The sequence below is a fragment of the Corvus brachyrhynchos genome, unplaced genomic scaffold (genome assembly GCF_000691975.1).
Source record: "Corvus brachyrhynchos isolate BGI_N302 unplaced genomic scaffold, ASM69197v1 scaffold255, whole genome shotgun sequence".
Classification (NCBI taxonomy): domain Eukaryota; kingdom Metazoa; phylum Chordata; class Aves; order Passeriformes; family Corvidae; genus Corvus; species Corvus brachyrhynchos.
Genome location: NW_008238358.1, coordinates 6,194,240 through 6,214,032, shown reverse-complemented (window position 1 = coordinate 6,214,032; position 19,793 = coordinate 6,194,240). Strand labels below are relative to the sequence as shown.

The following is a 19,793-nucleotide window of genomic DNA, read 5'->3' as shown; positions in this document are numbered from 1 at the left end:
ACTTTGTTCTAGAGAGTTTTACAATTTTATTTTTCTTGAAGTCTTGTTTTTTTTTAAAAGGTGTTGCTGTCATATATTTTATCTATTTTAAACATTTGAATTAAAACTCTTGACTGTTACCAATGAAAAATTAAGATTCTTGCTTGCATATTTAATTTGTCCAACACTAAGAGACAGAGACTTCATGGAAGAGAATATACTTATTAAAGTTGTCTTTCTTCCTTGCAAGTGAGAAGAGGAAAGTCAGTTTATACTCAGTAAAATGCAGAAGAGAAGCTTGGCTATAGAAGTTACTGTTGGTATCTAATGCTTTCCGTTTAACCAGATAGAGAAAATCTGTTTTGGTCACTGATTCCACAGACCTCTTGTGTGTTTGGACATCTGTTTGTTAATGTTTCCTCACAAACCTAAAACTATATTATCATTCTGAGGTCTTTAGGATAAGGACTGCATCATCATAAATACTTCTACAGTGATGCTACATCAGGACTTTGGTGCTAAGTGGGCTTCTGGACACTGCCTGTGTTGAAATGATAAGAATCATGCTCAAGTTGATAAATGGCGGTTGTTAGGATATCTTGGAAGGGCTTCATTATGTAGTTGTGAAATGCATTTTAATTGGTTTATATTATAGTGTGATATTTAACGCAAACATTTTTAAGTTTGGTGCATGCCGGTGGGGATGTTTCTCTGATAAAGCCCTTGAGAATTTGTCTTTTGTTTTCTTGCAGGCCTTTGGAACGTTCTAGTGAAGATGTAGATATAATATTCACACGACTGAAAGAAGTGAAAGCTTTTGAGAAATTTCATCCAAACCTTCTCCAGCAGATATGTCTCTGTGGATATTATGAAAATCTGGAAAAAGGAATCACATGTAAGACAGTTTCATATGATTATCTGTTTTATGTAGATAAAATTGGGGGTTAGGCTGTGGTTGTCTTTAAGAGATCAATGAGAGCAGAATCAGTGGAATATTTGCAGTCACAGTTGCAGGGCAAGGCAGGACTGAAGTGCTGCTTGCTCTACAAATGCAGTGTGTAGTGAATCTATGGTAACAAGGCATACAGTTGGATGTAAGAGTGCCACTGTTCTGTTGGAAGATTACAGGCCAGTCATTGGACTTAAGCCTCATTCTTCCCCCGTAAATGTATTATTGATCACTTTTGCCAGAGCTTTGTGCTGTCAGGGGCAAAGGTATCAGCGAGGCACACCGCTGATAGCGTGTGGTTTCCAGGCACCCTGGCTAGCACAGGCCAAACCACAGGCAAACTGCTGTGGGGTGCAACAGCTCCGTGCCTGCTCTGGCAGCCCGTGGGCCAGATGTAGGTGGACACCTGTGCTTGCTCTGTGAAGCTGAGATGGAAATAAGTGGTAGTCCTGTGATGGGAATGTGTACCAGGAGAATAACTGATGAAAACCTGTGGTATTAGTAGAGTCTCAGAAACACCTCAGGTAAATCTGGCATGCAGCACTGGGGTTTGCTTAGAGTAACAGGGATTTTGATGCTCTGTAGTCACACAGTTGGAATGCCTGAACATCACAGTCTTGCAGTTGCTGTTCAGCCAGAACTCTTACTGAATTCAGTGGTAGCTGTGTCTGCATTGAAATATTACGGATTTCAAAGGGACATTGTTTAGAAAACCTTTTTCATTGTTTGTTTTGTTTCTTTGGTTGGTTAATTAACCAAAAGAACAGTAGAGAAGAAGCAAACTGGGGAGAAGAGTGAAGGAGTTCTATGTGCTTTCATTGTTTCCATGGTGTATTGACTAGTCTTCTAAAATATGTGCTTTCCAGTGTCATTGGAAATATTACTGTAATAGTAAATAAGTAATCTCATATGGCAAATTGTATAGTCCCATCAGTGACTGCAATAGTACAGTAATATGTGGGAAAATGTTTGTTACTGTTGCTAAACTTAAAGTGATAGCTCTGATTTACAAGATTTCATCTTTCCAGTATTCCGTCAGGGTGATATTGGGACGAATTGGTATGCTGTCCTGACAGGATCACTGGATGTGAAGGTGTCTGATACAAGCAACCACCAGGTAAAATAGATTTTTAATTTAAATCATCCAGTCAGTAGTACAAAGAAAGAATATCACTTTTTATATGATGAGGTAGATAACGACACATTATGTACAGATGTTTTGTCATATCACAAGGATGTATATGTTTCTCTGAGTCTCTTTTAGTCTCAGTTGTCTTTAGTCTAAGGAAGGCAAATCATGCCATTGATTTCAAGAAACTGAAATGTAGTGCTCTGGAAATGGTCTACATTTTAATGTGAAACAGGACTCTTCCATCTTTTCTAGAAGTGCTGTAGAAGTTGTGCTAAAGATCTCAGAGTTGGTAATTCATTCCCTAGAAGTATTTTAATTCCATTCTTGTTCAGAAAGTTCAAACCAAACCCACTAACAGTGCAGTCTAATAACAGCATAATGCAGTCTCCACTGCAGAAATGGGGAAGTATTGTAGTAATAGCAGACTACTGGAACTGCTGCCATGTTGGACAAGAAGCCTATAGGTAATATCTATTCAGTGTTAAGAAATAGAAGAACAAGTAAAATTCTCCCCCAATTTAAGTGGTTTCTCAGTACCTTGGTACTCCTGGATTTATAAAATTTAGAGTAAATAAAAATCCAAAAGGATGAGATACTTCTCCTGGAGTTTGCCATCCATGGTGTCTAAAGTCATGTTGACAAGTCTTGCCCTTGCTGCTTGAGCTTAGTCTTCTGGGAAGGCCTCCTCTCTGTTCCCTGCTCCCATGTTTGAGATCTGTGATTATCCCATGATGTAGCTCAGCATGGGGTTGTACCTCTGATATGGGGCTCATTGTGCCTTTACATGAGTGGTATAGCTACCCAGGACCTGATAGAGACCACTACCCATTTTCCCCACCTGGATGGAATGAGGTGGTGATTGAATAGGGGATGGTGGTGGTGTATTTTTTGCCCAAAGTTTGGCTGATTGAGGAAATTTTTTTGCTCATAGCAGAAATTGTGGTTTTTTTCACTTTGTTGAGCATTGCATCACCGATGAAATTGGGTCAGAATGCAAGTCAAGGCAGTGTGTGAGTACTGGGTCTTTCTACTTCCTGCAGTAGAACGATAGATGCAAAAGGAACTTCTTTGATATCATTATTTTTAGCAACCTCTTCACTGTACTAAGTAGAGATTGATTGAGAGTATAATTAGCTTAATTTGAGCAATTCTTGGCATGGCCTGGCTGTCATTGGTATTGTCACAATTTGGAACAGTACTGGGCTCTTATGAGACCCTTTTCTGTGCAGATCTAAAGCAATCAGGATTTTCCAGTGTTTGCCAAAAGATGGCACTAAACTGTTGTGAAGAATCAATCTCTTTACTGACTCAGAAAGGAATACATTTGCACAATCTGGATGTTAAATTAAGAATTTGGAGTGTTGATTTGTTCCATTAGATGGAGTATGGAACACTTCAGGTTTTTAATGAATATAATGTAAATATTTTTTTCTGCTTGTTCAGGTTAACTTCATTTTCCTGCCAGTAGGAAGCTATTGAACTACAATTCATGTAATTCTGGTTCTAGAAGTTATATTCTGCAGTTATTTCTTATCTCATGTTTCCTTCTCACAGGAACAACGACCTGAATTTTTACCACTGCCTAGTTGCCATAGAATACAGCCTCACTGCCAAAAGAATGGCAGCCCATATGTTTACCATTCCAGTCTGGATAATTTTGATGTTTGGGGACTCTTGAATACTATTTGAGCCCAACATTTCCTCTGGTTTTGCTCCAACTTGGTGTTTATACCATGTCCCTCCTTGTACATTCTTGGTCTCCTGCTCATTCTCCTGCCTGTAGCTCCTGGATGTCTGTACTTTCTTGTTGGCATGGTACTGGTCATGCTTGAACTTGAAGTACTTGCTAGCATTCCCTGCCTGCTGCGCTCGCTACAAACCCAGACAATGGAGGAAATATGGTGTTGTATTGCTGTCAGAGCAGCCCTGGCACACTGACTTGGAAGCATTGTGCTCCCAGCTGGGAATGGATGACCAGTGCTTAAGATGTAGGGGTGCTTGTAATGTACCCTTGGAGCACATTTTCCAGTCACATCACCCAGGAGCAAAAGGTTCCTTTGCAAAGTCATAATAATGACTAATTGCTCTGCTGTTACTGTTATACCATAAATGACACTAATGCTAATGAGATATTTTCAGCAGAGCAGAAGAGATGCAGTTACCAGAGTTTAGAAGTTCGTAGACTCATGTAAAAGTACAGGATTATTCCATCTTTCCTAGTAAGAGAGAAGCTAACTTTGTATTTAGGTTCCTGTTGGTTAAAATGTCTTCAGACATGACTAATCGTGACACTGTTAATACTTCAGATAAACAGGAGGTGATGACCTCCTGAGTTTTCTTGCAGCTTGAATTATCCTATGATTATATGCTGATGCTTACAGTGTTAATGTAAATATAGAAAATAAATTCTCTTGATTAAAATTTACAAGTCCCACTTTTGCTAGGTGTTTATCTGTCTGCTTGCGGAACTTAAATTTCATCAAGGCTAGGAATTAATGCATAGTGTAACTCTGTGTTAGCTACCATGTGCTAACTCTCTGTGCGGTCACCTTTGGTGTTGGGTAGCTTTCTCCCATTAGAAGTGCAGTAAGTTATTGCATACTTGGTCCCTACTAAAAGGGTCTTAATAGCCTTTGTTCCTACAGAGGCATGTAGGAACATGTCTTGCACTAGAAATGGTATCTTAATGTACTAATGGATCAAGACTTCAGTGTAGCTAGTGAGGTATTAATTCACACACACACTGGCTGCACATCAGCTTACTGATGTAGATGCCTGTGATTTCTCTCAGAAAATATTAGTAATACTGATTAGCACCAAGTTGAGAATTCTTATAAGCAGAAATATTGATAATAGCTATTATTTGGTATTAGGATAACAGGAACTGTTACATCTACTGATTTAAGTGCTTTAATAGAGACAGACACAGATATTTAGGATCTCATAAAGCTTTGCTTTGATAAACTGGTTTGGAAAAATCCTTTCTGCTTGCAAAGCTGTGTTCTGTCACGAGGGGGCAGTGTTAGAACACCATAGCAAACGCGAGTGCAGGCAGTGCTCGGTACTGAAATGGGCACTTTGAAAATCGTATTCGACTATTTACCGTACCCACCTGTTATAAAGAGTTTGGCCAGAGAAAATTTCGCTGTTACTGTTAGTTTTGTGAGCTGGTAAAATCTGCTGGTAATTTCATTTGCCATTGGAATGGCTACAGAGATTTGACAGGAGTACTCATCCAGTACATCCTGAGTGGAGTCTGCTTTCTGTGCAAACTATTTATGGATTTTTCTGGGTATTCAGCAATCAAGAAGAGACTGAAGAGGACTTTTTCTAAGGTGAAAACGTCCCACTGTGAATTCCAGAGGTAACTGTAATGAACTGTTTTGGTCTTGCCTGAACTTCTTTGTAACAAATATCCTGATAAATATTGCACTTAAAAATCACAGAAAGACATAGTTTAGTTACCATCAAAATAAACAGAAAATGCAGCCTCTGTAGAATATATCAGAAAGACGTCTTTACCCTCAGTTATGATCAGATTCTGAAATTCATCTTTATTTGGCACTGTTGCCTACCCAATGTTGAGATATCTAGTAACAGAAATTCCTCTTAGAGATATTCCTGGTTTGGTGTTGTCTTAAAAGGCTGACTGCCTTGTGTATGTTTCATTTTTGGACTCTGTTTTGAAGATGAACAGTCTAAGGATGACTGTTGGCAATGTCTCAGAATAAAGCTGGGAATAAATGCATTATGACAAAAGCATCAGTGTTACATTGGTGCCAGATTCTGCAGCACTGCGATTTTCTGAATTAGATTCAGGGCATTTTACCCCAAAGACATTTCTGGTAAACTATGAAGGAATGAAGGGAAGAAAGACAAAGACCAAATAGCAATTTGATCTGCAGTTTTGCTGTATTTTGCCAGCTGAATCATAGTGTGTGCTGAGGCCTATTGCCAGCTTATCTTGCCTATGTTTTGGTTGAGTTTATTTTAAGCAGGTCAGTTTTCAAAAACAGACCAAACTGAACATAGGGCATTGACTTAACAAACAATTACCCTTTTTTAGAAAAGCTTTAAAGGAGGAACCATGAGTGCTTGGATGGTACAGTAGTGTCAGCTGTAAGAAGATGCAGAGGGCTGGGGATGAAAAGCCAAATGAGTTAGTGGGGTTGCTGAGAAGAATGACTGTGAAGAAAGAGGTTCAGATGTTCATGTAAGAAATGGAAGAATTTCACAGCTCTTTGAAACTGAGGACAAAGGAGGTATGTGGTAAGATGAAGTGGCATCAAGGAAAGGGATTTAAACAGGGTAGTAGTCCTTGCAATACTGCTTTCAGCATGTAAGTGCCATTAAGTATTTTGGAGATAACCTATGTGAAGTTGTAACATAGGTTTGTACTGTAGTTAGTAGCGTAAATATGCCTAAGCTAGCTTTAAATTTTTTAGTTTGAGCATGGGAACTGCTGTACTCATTGTAACACAGAGATTGGCTGAACTAATATACTGAGCTGAGAAGCAGAGTGTGTTGGCTCATGCTGAGCTCCACAGTGTTGTGGTTGTGCTAATTTTGGTTTTGAACTTAGCTTACTGGAAGTTAATATAGAAAAATCATTTCACTTCTCTCTGTCAGGTGACATAGGAAGAAGTCCAAGACATTGCAGATAGCTTTTAGAAGATCAGATAGACAGGTATGGAAATAATGAATGCAGTATTACAGTATGGCTAATCTGAACCATACATATTTTAATTAGGTACTAGAAGAGACGCTGCTCACAGCTTTTGTAGAAGCACAATGCCTCCTTTGAGCAAATAACCTTGTCTTGTGTAAAGAGGGTGGCCTAACATATGTTTGCAAACTGCAATTTTAGTGTGTTCAGAAGGTATTTCTATGTTATTGTTAGAAATAGTTTGACAAGGATGTGTTGTCTGAATGGCTGAAGCACTCAAGTGAAGGTAATGGAACAGAAAAATCACTTCATAGATAGTTTACTTTCATGTATATCCTTGGTGTCTCTGTTATAAAAGGAAATTTTTGCTGGGGACAAACTGAACTGTGTCAAAGTAATAATAAGCAAACTTCTCAAAATGCCAGCTTCTGCAAATCTCCAGTTAAACACAGAGATAGTATGGTCCTAGAGACACAGGTGCAGAGGTGAGATAAAGATGCAAGGTGTGGGAAAATGATGAAATTAAAAACAATCTAGCTACATCAGCTCCCTTATAAACTCAAAATGTTGAACAAACTAAAATTTCAAGGAAATGTCCCCAATCCCTTTGAGCCTAGCGCTAGCAATATTTTTCCCCATTTTCTTCATTTCTCTTCCTGACACCCTGATTTTATTTACACACAGTACAAAAATTGTGTTTGCCAGGTTGAAAAACAGAAGGGGTCACAAGTCAGGGAGGAGGATATGGGATGATCCTTGTGATGGTGGGGGAGGGAATAAATCAGAGCCTTGTTTCTGATTCTCATCCGTTCCATAAAATGGTCTTACAAACTCAATAATGTTTTAGATTGATGAGGGGATCAGGGAAAGGTTTAAGAATGCCTTCCCTGCATGTGTCTCATGTGGCAGTAAGAGTCAGTGAAACTGAATACACTAACAGCCTCTGATTTGAACACTACTGTTTTATATTGTGTACAGAGGGCAGGTAGCAATGGAAGCAATCTCATCTTTATAAGTCTCTAATACTGCCTTTTAAATAGCTGTGTGAATGTTAGCTGGTTAGCAGCCACTAGAACCCCCTGCTGCTTCTGGGATTGCAGAGGGGAACAGCAAACTGAGTTTTGAGCTGCCAGCAATCCTCCTGAAGTCTCCACTGAACAGCAGGAGATTCTTGAGTGTAAGGTTAACAGGCATAATAGGAAACACACCTGATTCCCTAGGAGGCTGGAGATGTATAAATAAGGGGTAGTGAGAAAATGGGGCTCTGAAGCCTTGAAGAAGACGTATAGGCCTGCACCCCAGCTGGCTGTGAAACTGCATCTCTGTGGAGAATAGTGGTGGCTTGGGAAAAAAAATCTAAAAGAACTTGATGGAAGCCTGGACTTCCCTTTAGTGAATGTAGATAGGACCGTTCCAGCCTCTTGGCCTAACACCCCACAGTGTTAATTTATTTCTCAAGCTTAACAGCTGCCTCATCAGAATTTATCTTATAAAGTCATTTCTTAACCAACACTGGTCCTTTTTTCTTCTCATGTTTGTTCTGTCATTAGAGGTTATTCTTTAGGGTTGTAAACAGAGGAGGTGAAATGTTTAAAATTATTTTATTGTTTGAAGGGAGGGGAGAGACTGAGAAAGAAGTTAGAATATGTAAACAATGTTTATGATTCACCTACAGGAAAAGTTTCTTTTATGCCAGGCTGTTTGGTTGTCCTGCCCTGAACAGGGCTCTTTTATCTTAACTTTCTGAATAGGATTGAGAATAATATATTAGATATCTGGAGATCAAATTTTGTGTGAGCAGTAGGCACATTTTCTTTGTAGCTCCTTTGAGTGCAGTTGTGAGTATTGTAGCATGCATAGAGTGTTCAGCTCTGAAATGTAAGCTTGGGAAGGCAGATTTCAGTGTATAACCTGTATTATAGTTTATAGAGACTTCTATTTAGGTGCCTAGGTGATCATTCTCAAATATACTTTCTTTTAAACAAAACCTGTTCCTATTTCCTTCGTGGAAAATTTATTTCTGACAGTTGGTAAATTTTTCCTAGATCTTCTCTGAGACATAATTGATTCTGTTTTCCTGAACCCACAATTTTATGTGGTTACATCTGTGTAAGAGCAATCTGCTGTGGTTCAGAGAATTGGACTATTATGGACTTTTGTCTTTGTATTGCAATTATAAAGCTACTAACTTGATTTTAATAACATTTGCCTATTATGACTTATTAGATGCATGGAAGGAAAGCAGTGCAATTCTAAAACCAGAAAATGATGCTGAAATATGCTCATGCATCTCTCCTGGATTATCAGCCACAAGGACAGCCAAAGTTTCTGCTTTGATTTTTGTAGATGTTGCATGAATCCTACATTTTAGAATTAAACTATATTTCCCATGTTGTATCAAGTTAGCATGTGTTTTTATATGTTTATATGTAATTGTCTGTGTGCATATATGATTTCCTTTGTTAAGTGCAGTTTGTATGATTTTAAATTTTTTATGCTGTTGCTAACTTTTTAAAATTACTTAACAGACAGTCAGATAAGGTCCACCTTAGAAAATGTGGGTGTTCAGCTTCAAGCCTGTGATCTGGAACAAAGCAACTTGTAAGCTGAATATAGAACATGTATCTAAAGATCTTGATTCAGCAAGTTGTTTAATGGCTAGTAGTCTAATTTTTTGTCTGCAGTAGCTCATAATTTTTTTTGGAACTACTATAGAGGAGTTCCTGGCCAAGGGAGATTCATTTAGACATAATTTAGAAAGGCATGTGCTCATATAAACTCCTTTGAAGTGGACTTTGCTGCTTGTTTGGGACCTTTCTTAATGCTCTGTACATGGATACAGCTTTTCCAGGTTGTTTGAACTTTAATAGTTTTCTTGAAATCCCTGATTTATGTGAAAATAATTTTTTTTTGGTCTAGTAGTTAATTGGCAAGCATCTATTAACAACTGAAAGATTTGCTGGCATTTTCAACAGACGGGCCAAGAGTTGGTTCAACTGTAAAAGTGCATTGCATCTACAATAGAGAAATGCATTATAAATACAAGAGGATATTATAATAGAAATTTATGTTTACTGAGAAAACATAACAGGCAAATTTTCTTTCTGATGAGGGTAGGCTGTGTAGGACAGAAATTTATATTCTGAGATTGCATTTCTGATTCTAGTTACCTTCTCATCATGAGATTTCTAAAGGTCTCATCATCACAGCAGTGTTTAGAGATGGATGAACAGAGATCATAGTTTTTTTCTAAAGGTGAAAGTGATTCTTGTGTTCTCAGATTTGCAGACAGAAATATCTACTTCAGCTGATGGTCACAGAAAACAGAAGTCCCACTTGTTTCCACATTAAAGCTTCCCATGTTGTTAATCAGCATATAGGTTTTTTTCCTTGTTGGTGACAAATTAATTTTCTTTTTAAGTGGATTGCTGAAGAATCTTAAGGCCATGCTATTAGAAAATATGACATAAAGACTCTCAAAACATCCTGAAATCTTTAATGTGTCCTCTTTTTTATTATTCAAAGGATGCTGTGACAATATGCACCCTTGGAATAGGAACTGCTTTTGGAGAGTCCATTCTGGATAACACTCCTCGCCATGCTACCATCGTTACCAGGGAATATAGTGAGCTCCTTCGAATTGAGCAGAAGGACTTCAAAGCACTTTGGGAGGTAAGTTCAGATTTATTTGCAGTTAATGCAGAAAAAAATTACTTAACCTTGAAAGTATTTGTAATATAGCATGAAGACATTTATACCATAAGCAAAGTATAATTTTTTAAAATTAGTTCAGAAAAACATGAAAGTTTTTACTTTAGTGCTGCATATTATGTATGTTTACATACTCCTGTATTTCTTTCTTGTGGGCCTCTTGTAACAAAATAACTTAGGTGAAATTTCTGGTAAAATTTACTTGTATACTGCAGGTGTTGCTCTCTTAGCCTTAAACTTGCTTTTATTGGTAGCATTTATGAGGAAAGTCTGTTCTTATTATACTCTGAAATTTTAAATTATTCTCCTTAACTTCTGTCTCATCACCAGCTCTAAGGGGTTTAGAATTTGCAGATGAATCAAGATCACTTAAAAATTAACTTACTGATTATATGTGAATTCCCTTAAAACTTTCCTTTGTGGAGAACATACTGCTGAGGTTCTTCATTCTGTAATCTGTGTACTTTGGCATCCATGCAGAGAAGACTTCATCAACATGTTGCTGTGCAAAGTTACTGAGCTTGAATCTGCATTTTTGCAAGCATTACATTTGATTTGAAAAGTGTTGTGGGAATTGGAAGGCATCTTGTTGGCCTGGCCTACACCATTGCCAATTTGCGCTGCTAGCTGGCTTGAAATGGTGACTGTGCAAGTGTAGGTGTTGGGCAGAGCTGCCAGATGGTGTGAGTGTCCTAAAGTTGCAGGTCTAGGGACACTAACTGTATTTAAGAAATAGATGCTGGTTCTAACATTTTAGTTCGGCTTCTAACTAGAGATGGTTTTTTTTTTTTGCTTTCTCATTTCCTGACAAAGAGCAGTATTATACTCCAAATAATTGTCCTAAAGCAGTTCTAAAGTCAAATCCACAGCTATCTACACTGATGGAGGAAACAGCACTTCCATCACCTGCTTACAAATATGTTACCTTGAGCATAGTTAATGGTGCAGCGTGACCAAGGCATGAGAGACCACTGTGTGAATGAAAGATGCTTGCCATTGAATGCCCTGACAATATCAGATATCATTCTTTGAATTGCATAGCCGTGATTTGTACTGTTTTTTGGCAAGTTCTACAGCTAAAATAAAATGCTACTGAAGTTTTGCAGAAAATTTGAAGTATTTGACAAGGCAATATTTTTTTGCAGTCTACAATTTTTTTTTCTCTGCAGCAGCTGCATTGTAGTTTTAAGCCTTGGCATTAAAAGATGAAATATGCCAGTGGTCTCATCTGTTTTAACATATGCAGCACTTGCCAGTAGTCAGAAATTTGATAATGTAGACAGTGCTTTACAAGATAATGATGGGGAGAATAAATCCAATTGTAGGTTTGTCTGGTAACATTTTTTTTAAAAATTCATTTTTAATTGGTATAAGCACAGTCATTTCTGCCATGCATATGAATTCCCTGCTAAGCATTCAGAGATTGTTGTTCTCTTATCAGGATTATTGGGGGAGTGGAGGTTTCCTTTTAAAAATATTCAACCTTATAACATATTCAAAGTAGTTTTAAAACAAAAAATTCAACAATATTTGCTCTTTAATCACTAATACAGCTTTGTTTCTAGCACTTTTGATGATTTTGCAGAGTTTTTTGATGAGAGATGCTTTTGGGAAAGGTCACATGTGTTAGAAGTACTGGAGTGATCATAGGCAGCTTTAGCACACATCTTGTGTGTTGCAGTGTTTATGAAATTGGGCTGTAGAGCAGGTCACAAATGCTGCAGGTGTCAGTCACAGACCACAGTTTAGATTTGTGGCGGTTCTTTGCCTTTTGTGCCATTTTACAGTGAACTTTTGATATATTTTGGTGTGCTTTCTTTCAAGAAGGCTATCTCTGTGCTCTCAGTGAGTGGAAAATTGTTCCATGAAATACAGCTTTGCTGGTTGGTTGGAGATATAATAAAGTTGTTCATTTTTTCAAGATAATATTTATTTCCTTGCAATCTGCTAATCGCAGAGTCTGCATAACCTGCAGCTAATGTGTGATAAAACAGAGAACGTTTAAAATGGACAGAAAATTATGTAAGAAAATTTTGCCAAAATACACTAGCAGTAGCACCAGTAGTATATTGTTATTAATATTATTGTTACCTGAAGAAAAGTAAATAATTTTCTAAAGGGAGACTTTTTTAATGTTTTAGTTGCTGTGTTGCTCTTTTTGCCTTATCCTGAGATTCATATATCTTTGCTGTGACGAAGTCTGTATGGGGAAACTGTTACTGTTACATGCCATTCAGATTTTAATTGTGTTTAATGAAGACCCACACAGATCACAGATATTTCATGTATATGGTACCCTGGAAAAATGGGGAAAGGCAACAATGTCAGTTCATTACAGTCCAGATATTGTAAAAGCTAAAATCTACTGCATGTAAGTTCAGCTCTCCACATAATGAGAATTTAATTCATGACAGAAGTCATTTATTCAGAAGAAAATGTTGAATAATTCCAAAATAATGGAATACTGTAGTATAAGAACAACCTAAATAAATTGTAGGGTTACAGCTCTTAAAATGGTTACTGATTTTATGTATGTAGGATTTTTATGGTTAATAATGGAAGTGCAAAGATACATTTTATATATTATTTTTTCATTTGTTTGTTTTTCCCCAGGAAATTAATTTTTGGGAAAATTTACTTTATTTCCTTGTTTTGAGGGAAAGAACAAGTCAAAACTCCATTAACCAAATAAAGATTTTTGGCCTACAGAGCAAAGAAAATCAATATTGCAATTCTAAATATTTTTTCTTATTTTTAGATTGTGAATATAATCTTGGAAAATGAACCAACAGAAATTGATTCAATATTGACTTTAATTTACTGTGCAACTAATCTGAAATGCTAGGACTAAAAGCTATGAACTAGCCTTCTTAACAGTAAAAATTTGTTAATACTGAAACCTACTGATGAAGCTCACATTTGCAACAAATACTTTTATACCTCAAGTCTGTGCAGTTCTTGGAAAGACAGGTACATATCCGTTTATGCCAGCTATGAAACTTCCAGTATATATCCTGGAATGAGATTTTAGGAGAGAGAAAGATTATCCATTTTAATTATTTCTAAGTTTAGAAAGAATTTTCAGAATCTCTGAAACTTCATATTGTGAATTTGCAGACTTTTCTGATTTTTGTTTAAATTGAAATGTAACTTACCCTGTATTAGCTGTATTGCTCTAAGAAGCAATTGTATTGGTAGAATGATTCCCAGATTAGATACATTTTATTGATGTATTTAATGCACAATATACAGCAAAGGTATTAATTTCTATGTACTCTTGTAGTTGGGTCTATACCTGAACAAAAGAGACAGCTGCTACTAAACTGACTTCTTTCTTTTTTTATCAGTATTAATCTGTCAGTTTTATAAATTTAAGTATTCTTTGAGGAAAAGATAGGATATTCTTTATCAAAAATGCACAAGATGCCTTCTTTAATACATGCAGCCTCATATTCAGTCACCCCTTTAAGTACAGAAGGATTTTCTATGACCTTCATTTCTATCAGTTGGGGAATGCTGGTCAAAACAAATGACATTGTCCTGATAACAACAATTACCAGTTAAAATGGGCCAGTCTTTTCTCTAATGACTATGTCTGTTGAAGTAGCATCCTGTTGGGGAACATCTGTTGATCTTCTCTGCTTACTCATCCTTGCAGACTCGTTGTCTATCAACGCTGTTACAGCAGATTAAAGATGGTGAAATCTCACACTGGATTCTCACACAGCTGAATACTGTTCCCTGATGAAGGACCAGTAGGTTGTGGGAATCACTGGTGATGTTCCTTTGTGCACTGATTATCCCTGGCTTTGGTGTCTGAGGAGCACTAACAAACATGAAAAATGTAACTCATTACTGTTGTAACACTGTAACACTTCCAAGGTGCCCTGTGAATCTATAGGAAAAAATACTGTTTGTGTTGATAAGGGCTTGCTTTCCTTCCTTAGCATGTGTGATTGTGGTGCTAGCTATCTTGTCCAAAAAAACTATTTCAAAGCACAAAGGAAAATACATCCAAAAATAAACATGAAAGCAAAAGGCTACACATGAGGAGCTCTGTTCACGCACATCCTCTTGGGTCACTACCTTGCTCCACCCCTAATAACTGGATTCTTTTAAACAGAGTGGGAGGGAAATGAATGCATTTGAGCAGTGTGATCATGCCAGGAGTTCTCCATAGTTCATCCTCAAGCTTTGTCCTTTCATGCAGTTGCAAACTGATTCAAATGCAGACAGGAAGGGAGTGAATCTGCTGAGAGGTGACTTATTTTTAGAGGTCTTTCCTACCACAGTGTATTACTCAGCCTTCCTTGGATAACATACAAATAACCAATTTCCTTTTGTGTGGAATAAGATTGTGTTAGAAGTTACTGAACATGCCTTGAGAAACACTTGAGTAAATGAAGAACTGCTATTACTTCTGTATGCAGTAACTTTGGAGAGAGAGAGAGACTTGGCCCCTGTAAGGTCAGAATGAATTTTTTTTTAAATTCATATTCAGCAGCACTTGCACATCTTGTAAACTGATAAACTGTAGTGTAATTTGCTTCCTGCTTTCATCCATTCGACATTAATCAGTAGCCCTCAGCAGACTGAACTGCTCTGTAATGATAGCTTTGGGAGAAGCAGCTTTCTTACTGCCTCTGTTTTCTGAGCACTGTGAGCTCTAGGTTTTAATGAGCTAGTTTAAAGCCAGATTTGTCAGAACAGAAGTTTTATACAGTGTTTCATTGGAATGCCCTGTAGGAAGTACATGTATGAAAGGGTGTGCTGTAGCACTGTTCTGTGGGGCTTCTGAATAAGGCTTAAGTTCATCACAGTTGGGACTACAGCTCTCCATGTATTTGTATGGAGTATCAGTTTGTCACTTTAAGGTGTATCTAATCACACCTCTCATATCAAGGTATAATATCATTTTATGCCTCATTTTATACCCTGGGATTATGGCAGTAGGAATTACAAAGGCGCTGTAAAAATACACTAATGAAAATAAACATGGAAGGATTTTGCTTTGTTTTTATCCATTTGGTCGTATTGTAAGTGCATTATTTATCAAAGCACATTACTGCATCTCGTGTGGTATTTTGCAGTGTAATGCAGTAGGCAGCGTTTCAGAGAGGCAGCCTTTTCCTTGTCTTAGGCTGCTGGAAAATACATGTTGCATTGTTACTTGAGAATGTATTTGCTTCTTTCTCTAGCAGACTCCTGAACACTTTAACATGTTTAAGGAGCATTAGGAATCTCACGTAAATGTCAGTACTTTCTAATACACCTTTTCACCAATGAGTATTCCATACCAGAAATTCTTTCCAGTTCATTTGAGTGAGAGATTAAATTTGATCTGAGAAATGAAATATTGGAAGGGGGGAATCAAAGAAAAAATCAGATTCATGTCCAGCCCCTAAACTATCAGCTTGATTTATGGTGTACCGCTCTGCCCATTTATTGCCCGGTAATCAATTGCAGAAGTGTCTGCTCTGATTTACTGATTTCCCATAGGCAAACATACTAGAGGTATAAAACTATAGTTAATAAAATACAGAATATTTAGCTTTGCAGGATGGGTGATCATGTGTTTTAAAATAGTGAAGTGCTTGGAGCCTCACAAAAGTATAAAAAGATGGTCATGGAACACGTGGCTGTCTTTACCCGCTTCATGTCCCTCTCTCTATTGACTGCTCAAATGATTCCTTGATGATTTGTCTCTCTAATGGGATTTTATTAGAGAAATGTAAAAGTGATCAAATTGTGGTAGCCTGCATTTTCAATGTAGCTGGAATACTGTGTTCACCAACCTCCCAAATAGCCGTCTTGTCAGAATAATAACATTATTCCATGTTATCAGACACAGAATACAACACAGAAGGGAGACGTGGAAGGACCCAAGTGTGTGGAATCTGTTGCCTTATGCTGTCTGCAAATCTTCAGCTGATAACCCATTCAAATTTTTATGCAAAGACACAGAGCTAGTGTGAGAGACATTGAAAATGGAAGTGAGGGTAGGCAATTTTTTTTTTCCCCTATAGGAACACATGGAAGGAGGAGGAAGATAAAAAAATCCCTGTGCCCAGTTTTAGAATACAACAGTAAACATAGAATTGACTAGATGTGAGCAAAGCTTTGAAAATAGATAACATCCCACCTTCGTACTTTCTGTGTTAATACCAGGAAAGCATGCAAGTGAGTAGCAGGGAAGGATTCCAGAGTTGTTATTATACCAAGAAAAAGTGCCAGATAGCGCTCCCAGTGTTGCTGGTATGAATTGAACATATTTCAAGTGAATACAGCACAACTGATTTTAGTACACGTGGAGCCCCATAGGAGCAGATTCTGGCCTTTAGTGCTGCTGTTATATTGGTTTTGATCATCTTTGTAATGTGCTTTTAGTTTTTCTTCCTCTTGTTTTGCTTTGTCAGACATTTCTAATTTTAATGAGTGATGCTCTAATAGAGCAGATTTAAATGAGCATGAAACAGCATTTAACCCTCAGTAGCCAAACATGTATCAGAACCAGCCATGTTTGTCAGCATAGCAACACGGTGACTGCTGCTTTCATTTGGTTGTATTAATCACTTTATATTTTAAGAACAGATGCAGATTTTGTGAATACGGTTTATGACAGTGTATCTCCTAAGGAAACCTTCCTGGCCACTGGCAGTGGAAAAGCTTATCTAGGAACAAGATTTTTCACTTCAGTAATGCAGCTTTTGTATTTGTGTTATATGTACTGATGAAAGTGTACAAGTGTTTTGGTAGAGTCTTGCTATGATAAATCCTTTGCTAAATAATGGCATTGTGACTGAAAAATTCATAATCAATAGTTGTCTGCTCTATTTCAGATAATTTATTATGCCATTATTATGATATTTGATGTTGTCAGTGAGGCAGAATTCTTGCAGAAGATCCAGTTAGTTTTAACTCTGAGTGTCCCTTTCTTTGTTGCTATCCTTGGTTTAAGGTGACAGTGGCACTTCAGACTGAAGTGCCCTTAAGCAACTGAAAATACTGAAAAATAACAAGCTGATTGGAAGGGCCTGATCCTTCCTTGTGTCTCTCTGCAGCAGACTTTCCTGTTGCATGTTCTCCTGTGTCATCCCTACATCTGATTTGCATGTCAGTCTCACGGTTTATTCTGAATCAATTTCAAAAGCAACATTTTGTGACTCTGTCACTGATCACTGTGCAGAGGTGGAATAGGACTGTGTAGATGTGATTTCTCTTAAACCATCCTACCGTGTAATTTCTCTTAGGTGCTATTCTGTTTCACTGTAATATTGACCATCAGCTTGAACCCCCTGTTGAATCCTGTTATACCAGGCACTGTGCAAAAATATATTGTCATTCCTATTTATAGTCTCTATAAATGTTTATATGTTCATTAGCACTTCAAAAGGTCTTAAATAGTATTGCAGAAACTTGACTTACTTGAGGTCACTTCTTGGAGAAAAAAGAATAGAAACATCCAGAAAGTATGTCAGTCACCCTGTTAAGTAATGCCTTTATTGGTTTTCTCATATTTTATCATGGTTAGAGGTAAAGTTGAAAAATACAAACTCATCCGATTTCCAAGAAAATAAAGTATTTTGATTAATTCTTAAAATATTTAAATTACAGAAGAACATCTGACAAACTGAAATGTATACACTTAAAGTCTGCAGATGTTTTTCAGGCTGCAATTTTTCTTGGAAGCTTTACTGCCAAACTTGCACTTTCTATAACCAGCTTTTTTATTAGCAAAGAAAGTGCTTTTCATCCTCAGCAGATTGTATTATTAAATGTGGTATCTCTAAGCATGATGTGCTAAATGGCAAAAACATATATTGCAAAACACAACTGGGAGCTTATGAATATTATTTCAGGAAACAAACTTCTGGTCTTTCATTAGTTCATTTTTATTAAGTAAAAATGTCTTTCAGAAGAATCGTAACATTTGAAGCTTATAAAATAGATTCTGGCTTTTTCCCCAGATGTACTTTTTACTATCAAATATGTTTCTCATTCTTCTCTGTCACAGAGAGAAAAAAAAGCCTAACAGAATTATGTTTTTTCAGATATGTGTGCATATATAATCTGCTATCTATCTAATATGTATTGTGTGTGTATATGCTACAAGGCAAATTTAGATTTGCCTTGTCAAACTTCTGTGTCAGATTGCCTGGAGCTTTGGTTCTAGCTGCGTTTGTGGTTGGCAGTGTCCTTTCCTGCCTTAAGTGGATACCGAAGTGATCAACTGCATAGGGCTTTGCTTACACTTCTCAACTTCTGGATTTAACACAGACCATCCTTAACCGTGGGGTCATATTTGAATGGGTTATTTCAGAGATCGACCCTTTCTGATCTTCTGGTTGGTGTTACCATCTCAGTCCTTTGTCTCCTTTCAGATGAGTTATACTTTTTGTCCTTACACAAGAGGTTTATCTATTATTACTGTTTGTCTCCAGGTTATTGAGAAAATAGTAAACCCTTAGAAGCTTGAGTTTTTTGTTGCTTTACTGCAGTTGATACAGCGGTGTGTTCCTCCAAGGCATTGCTGTAGAGAGTGCGTGCTTGCATTCTGCATTTGAATGGGTGCTTTCTGCTTGTACTATATAATAGGTGAGGCAAATGATATGGTACCATTTCTTGGATCAATGGATATGTTTTAATATTGACATTTTAAAAATCCATTAGCTTAGCCCTGCCAGCATTAAAGGAATTTAGAGATCTTTAACAATGGGATCTGTGGCAGTGGAAGATCTTAAAACAGATTACTGCAAGCTGAAATCTAGGCTGTTGCATTGTAATATGTATTGTTACTTTTTATTCCCAGAGTCTGGTGTAGTTACAAAATATTTTGTAAAAATATAGTAAAAATGTTCACTTTCATATAGCAAGAATAATGAAACATACAAGTCCTATATAGTCGAATGTAAATTCTTCTCTTCTTAAGTAAGTACTCCCTTGAATGGGCATTCAGCAACTTAAAACAAGCTAAACCTCAGACGTTATGAATTGTTTAGGCATATGGATTAATAAATGGGTTCAAAAGAAGAGTGCTCTTTGCTTGCATTAGATAGTACAGTTCTCATGGATATCTTTTCCTGGTCATAATCAGAGTTCAGGGATTATTAGAAATCTTAGCCTGGTTCCTCCTCACTTTTCATCCATGGTGAAACACTACCATATTTAAATCTATGAGCTTTGTGAGATTTCAACCCAGGTAATTGCTGATTACTTTTTTCTCCTTGTATAATAAGCAGCACAGGCTGGTGGCAGTAGGTTTCAATTCTCTTTAGCTTTATCCCTTCTGTAACAGTTTCTACCCACTGACACAGCTGATACAATGTGAGAGCCAAGAGGCTGGAATCACTCAAATG

At 37.2% G+C, this 19,793-nt stretch overlaps 1 protein-coding gene across 3 annotated transcripts in view; it reads left to right on the top strand.

Moving 5' to 3' along the window:
• The window catches only part of RAPGEF4 (Rap guanine nucleotide exchange factor 4), a 158,617-nt gene that overhangs the window by 14,278 nt on the left and 124,546 nt on the right, over positions 1-19,793 (top strand). For all 3 annotated transcript variants that reach the window (XM_008634754.2, XM_017735606.1, XM_008634756.2), the window contains 3 exons: positions 732-874; positions 1,957-2,045; positions 10,252-10,398. In XM_008634754.2, coding sequence (XP_008632976.2) covers positions 732-874; positions 1,957-2,045; positions 10,252-10,398 — 379 coding nt within the window. Of the gene's footprint in view, positions 1-731; positions 875-1,956; positions 2,046-10,251; positions 10,399-19,793 lie in introns of those variants that run through there.